Below are 6000 nucleotides of genomic sequence, written 5' to 3'. Positions count from 1 at the left end.
TTTTTATCCGGCACCCTGGGCGGTCGCCCAGCGTCTTCTCCGTCTGCAGCTACTCAGCAAAACATAAACCAATCAACAGAGCTGTTGAATAAATAAAGTTTTGTCAAAAAACTTTAGAAACAGGGCAAGTAATGATAATTGGAAAGGTCAGACCGTGCTCAGTAAACTATACTGATGCGAAGCGACGGGACACTATGTCCCAGTACTAAAGTGCTGCGTCGCGTAGTGCAACTTAGGCTGGATTTATATGCATCCGGACGAACGCGCGGTTTGGCGGCTACTGGCTACAGTATGAGATTACAAGCAAATCTACAAGCAATCGTATTGTAAATTCATTTGCTTGTGAGCTCGCGTTGTAGCCGTCAAACTGCGCGGTAGCGCCGCCGCATATAGATCCAGCCTTACCTTCTGTTAAATAAAATGGTTTTCATGACGTGTCGCGTCGCTACAGTGTAGTGTGGTGTAGTCACGCCTAATGCGGTCTTACCTTTAAGATGATTTGACTTTAAAAAATATAATATATTTCTTAAAAAATATTTTTGAAATATATTACCTACATAAAAACTAACAAAAATATTTTTTCTCGGAAATGTCATTTTAAAATTAGCACAAGCTGCCATTCTAAAATGGCCAAGCACTTATAAAACACCAATTACAAAGCATCATAATATTTACAGCGTAAGATAAAATATTATGTTTTTTATGTCGCGGGCTTCAAGCCAGCAGTTAGTATAGAAAAAAGTAATTTTTCCATACTACCTGCTTGGTCTTCTATGTTTTAAGTTGGGAACAAGGGTCTAGTTTGTTTAGTACCCTCTGTTTTTCCCAACAATATCCACATAACGAGTTCTAAATAGATTAAGTGGTCTTACATCCATACCTAACCCGAACCGAATCCGAACCCGTGAAAATACGGTCCGAAGTAGGCACAATTCACAAAACCATCCCAGCATCCGTTCTTCTTCTTTTTATTATGGCGGCCTGAGTGAATTGTCAATGTCAGAGTAATATTTTTGTGTCGACTTTGCTCAATATTGCAGGTCTGGCGAAGACCGGCATCCACAATCTTAAATAAATGTAAAAAAACTGTAATATTCTCGTTAGGTAAGTTCCGAAATTTAACCCAATATACTGGGCATTGCAATGACATCTAGTCATGGATGCCACTGGACGCCAAGCTGTTAATTGACTTTGTTGGGATGTCATTATAATACGTCACACTCTCTAGTATAACATTGTTGAAACAAGATGTACAATATAGCGTTGAAATCATGACGTCATGAGTACTATGGCCAGTATACAGGATTACATTTCGGAATTTACGCCTGAATTTCTCGAGCTTGAATTAGAGATTGGGCCAGTGTGTGAAAAAATAAAGTCTGAGTCTTAATGAAAAATACGAATTCGGTAATTGCGCAGGTTCGGTTTGGATTCGAATCGGTAGTGCAAAACCGCCTTAATGGGGCGAATAAAGCAAAAAATAGAACATCGTCCTTGTCTTTTCACTCTTAGACCCGTCAATTATATGCCAGACGAATAAGAACGACGTGGAATCGGCGCCAAATAGCTTTTTCGTAATAGCTCGATAGCTAGTCCAGTCCCATATCGGTAACATAATTTTGCTTTATTCGCCCTCTTAATTTAAAACAAGTTATCACAAGAGTGTTATATTGCTCTAGATTTATAATTGTTAGTTTTCATTAAAAATAAAAGTTTCGTTCATATCAAAAAATCATTAATTTAATGATATTAACGAAAGGTTTAAATTAGGAAAGTGTTACAAGCACTGGGTAATTTACCCTATAATTTAAAGTGGCTTTAGATCTTCCTTGTTTTTATTTTTTCTACAAAAAACTAAAAAGAATAATTAGCGAACACAAGAAATGTGTTCTACTCACTTGGAATATTTTTAATATTATTTATAGTATTATTTTTAGTATTCCGTACCTAAAGGGTAAAAACGGGAGCCTATTACTTCGTTGTCTGTCCCGTCTGTCTGTCCGTCTGTCTGTCTCCAGGCTGTATATTGCTAGACTTCTGAAATTTTCACAGATAATGTCATATTATATTATTGTGTAATACAACAAATACTAAAACATAATAAAATTAATCTTTAAGGGGGCGCTCCAATATAACAAACGTGGCCTTTAATTTGCTCGATATCAATAATAAAAAAAGGTCGCCTTTTCAAATTTTCACAAAATACTAAATTATATAATGTGATAATATGTGTAATTTATTCGTAATTATTATTATTAATTAAATCACAATAAAATAAAAATTTAAGGGATTAAGTATACTTACATAAAACAATATTTTTGGCGGAACCCATTTTTAAAATCAAATCAGAGTTTATATTATGGCATAAAAAATTAAAAAGTAACAATCACTTGGTAGCTTATCGTATAAATTGTTACCAAACTATTAAAAACAAAATATCGAAGTAAATACTTAGATGAGTAACAGCTTGTAACGATACTTTTCATCAATTATAAATCTGAGCACAGGTATAGTCCGAGATCCATCAGGCAGATTATTTCGTATTCAACCTCTTATAATCTTTGTCTTCATAAACTTTGAAAAAAGGAAATTTGGCACAATCTCTATGCATAAAACTTCGTTCTTTATAATATAAAGAACGAAGTTTTATGCATAGAAAACGAAGTTTGCAACATAGAAAACGAAGTCTGAATAAAGAACGAAGTTTACAACATAAGGAACGAATTTTAAATAAAGAACGAATTTTGCAATTTAGAGAACGAAGTTTGATAAAATAGGTAGGTAACGAAGTTTAAATAAATAACGAAATTTTAAATATAGAAAACGAAATTTGAAATATAAAGGACGATGTTTGAAATATAATATAGGTTACGAATTTGAATAAAAAACGAAGTTTGGATAAAGAACGAAATTTGAAATAATTCAAACTTCGTGATCTATATTTTAATTCATGAAGCCTCAAGAGGCCACATCCGGCCGCGATAACAATAGATAAGCTATTGTGTCTCGTTTTTCCACGATCGATGGGTAAAAAATTACTTGATCTATATATTTTAAATTTCTGGATATACATCCAGAAATTTAAAATATAAATCACGAACTTTGAAATCTAGATCACGAAGTAGTTCAGAGGTTGGATACGTAATTAGCCGTTTAATGGCGCTTCTTCCGTAAGCCGAAGAAGCCCTTGAAGTTAAAACATCATGTGGTCTTGGAACGGTCGTGCAGAGCGCGGCTGGACCGGCTATCCATGCTACTTTCGTCGAAGTCCAGGAGTAATTCTTGGGCCTGAAAGATGAAAAAAAAATAGATTGAAATAGATTTGTTGTGTACTGGCCTATGACTTTTTCTTCAATCGAATTTAAACTATAGTACAGGTTCCCTAGATTTTTTTGTCATTTGATTACTATCAAGCTAATTTTTCGTGAGTAGCTTCATTTTGATAGGACGCACAACAAATTCCACTTCGAAAATGATCAAAAGTGGTAGCTAACAGAGATATAAAAGATTAAATATTTCGATTTGATGATCCTAAAATATGGATTGCTCTATTTGTAGGACAATGTTACTGTTAAATTATATAAATATCAACTTATCAATATACAAAAAAATTGTTGGCTAGGGTTCCGTTTTAGGGTACTGTAGTCAACAGGTCATTGTAGTCTACAGAACCCTAAAAAAAGATTACTATTTGCTAATGAAGTAGCGTTAGCAAAAACATTCTGAACATTAATATTATAGGTTTATACATGGTTTATACCAATGATGTGTAATGATTTTAGAACTAAGTTTATACATAATAGTTAATAACAAAATACGTAATCGATCGATTCTGTACATTAAAGATATTACAGAGCTGTGTTTTTGGTCAACCTTGTGACAGATACAACTCTTTCAGTTACTATTTTCTTATTTTTGAGCAAACCCAAATGGTTCGTTTTAGGGTTCAGTAGTCCATCAAGTTTTGTTGATTTCAGAACCCTATAACGGAACCCTACCGAGCAGATTTTTTGTATGTTGATAGATTGATAGTCATATAATTTAAGAGTAACATTGTCCTACAAATAGAACAATCCATATTTTAGGACCATCAAGTCAAAGTATGAAATCCTGTATATCTCTGTTAGCTACCACTTTCGAGATTTTTTAAAACAAAAAAGTTGTTTGTCTTATCAAAATGAAGCTACTCACAAAAAATTAGCTTGTTTGAAAATTTTCAGTATGAAAAAGATTCCTTGGTTATTTCATAACCAAGGAATCTTTTCCGTTCTTCATCGAAATAAGGTAAGAACACTAATGGCAGACGCTTTAAGAAAACATGAAACATTTGAATGTTGTAAAATATATATTTATTAAAATAAAGGATTGATAACTTCTTCCATGTCTTCAGTAACTCTTACAAAATAAAACTATTATGATTATTCACTAACAAATCAATTAAAAAATAAATTATTGGTCTTTTTGTAAACTTAGTCATAACAACTAATAGATGACATCACAGTTGTCTACTATTAGTGATGTTCGTTACATCACTAATAGTAGACACCAATATGAACTAATAGTTGACATAGAACATTACATTACATTTAACATTTTTCCTATTATTAGGTCTTTATTTGCCGTTTTTTCAAAAGATTTAATTTACTTCATCATAGTAACTACATGCATATGAAATATTATCCACGTTGTCTCCAGATTCCTTCTTCCATACTAAAACTATCTTTCCTTTTATTTTTATTTTTCATATATTTTTTCCTAGCAAATTTATTTTGAGTCTTTAGTCTCTTGCCTCTTCTTTTTTCTTCTTTCTTTTCTCAGCTCTCCTTTTTCTTCTTTTTACTGCTAAAAAACTAAAGCAATCGATTTTTAGATCAGACAAGGTCTAATATGTCAATTTTTAGGTACAGTAGTTCTAATTTGTTAGCTTGTTAATATAATTTATATTTTCAGAGAATATTGATGATATTTACAGTAGAATAAACTACAAAATAACTTTAGTATGTATTGCAAAATGATGATATGAGTTCCATATCATCTATTAGGTTTTTTACATTTTCAAGAACTAATAGTAGACACCCTTTATATTGTTAGGGAAAAAGGATAAAAAATCATAAATAAACATTAATTAGTGTAAACAACATGACCATTAATCCAATGAAATCAATAGATATTACAAAAACTCAAATAAATGTATTCAAAACTTACGTGCAAAGTTTCGCCTTCCTTAACATATTTGCTAAGAAATTGCCGAGCGCGTGTTGACGCGGTCACATTTTTTACGAAAACTGATCCCATTTCAAAATTTTGTTCCCGAACGACGTGAAAAAATATATTAGGGACGCCCCTAATATATTTTTTCACGTCAACAGATAGCTTGAAAAGCTTATAAAATTTATAGTGTTAAGAAAAAATTAGACTAATTCTTATTTTTATGGTATTTTTGTCGTAAGTGTCATCTATTAGTTCCGAGTCTACCATTAGTGCTTTTACCTTATTTATCAATTGGCGGAATTATTTGGCGAGAATCATGATTGACCATTCAAAATCTTATCCCTTTTTCCACTCATTATTAATCAATTACTATAATAATATAGGTATATTTTGTTTGAAATATACAATTATATTCCTAAATTGAATCACTATTCCATTTAATAATGTAATATTGTAAATTTCAAAGTCAAAATAAATATTTTGTTTGCTTATTTGTTTGAATAAATAAATTTAACATGTAAAACGGAGGAGCTTTCCACGTCTGCGCATACGCATTCGGCATTACGCAACCTACAACTACGATCTATGGCAGGGGTCGGCAAGCAATTTTAGGTGGGGTCCGGATACTGTGGGAAAATTTTAACGAGGTCCAGAAAAACACACTTGTCCTATGTAGCTTAAAATTTTTTTAATTAATAAAGGTATACGTATACCTTATCTATGTATTAATTGATATTTTGAATTGGTATTCAAATATATTTAGCAAGTTCATTCAGAGAATCCTAGGGA

The 6000-nt window shown here is 32.0% G+C and overlaps 1 protein-coding gene across 2 annotated transcripts in view; it reads right to left on the bottom strand.

The window, feature by feature from the left end:
- Positions 1 to 3036: 3036 nt before the first annotated feature.
- LOC121738491 (aryl hydrocarbon receptor nuclear translocator-like protein 1) overlaps positions 3037 to 6000 on the bottom strand; it is a 158082-nt gene continuing 155118 nt past the window's right edge. For both annotated transcript variants that reach the window (XM_042130572.1, XM_042130571.1), the window contains one exon: positions 3037 to 3288. In XM_042130572.1, the coding sequence (XP_041986506.1) occupies positions 3202 to 3288 (87 nt within the window). In that variant the 3' untranslated portion in view covers positions 3037 to 3201. The remainder of the gene's footprint in view (positions 3289 to 6000) is intronic.

The sequence above is a fragment of the Aricia agestis genome, chromosome Z (assembly GCF_905147365.1).
Source record: "Aricia agestis chromosome Z, ilAriAges1.1, whole genome shotgun sequence".
NCBI classification, from domain to species: Eukaryota; Metazoa; Arthropoda; class Insecta; order Lepidoptera; family Lycaenidae; genus Aricia; species Aricia agestis.
This window is presented reverse-complemented; position numbering and strand designations above follow the sequence as displayed.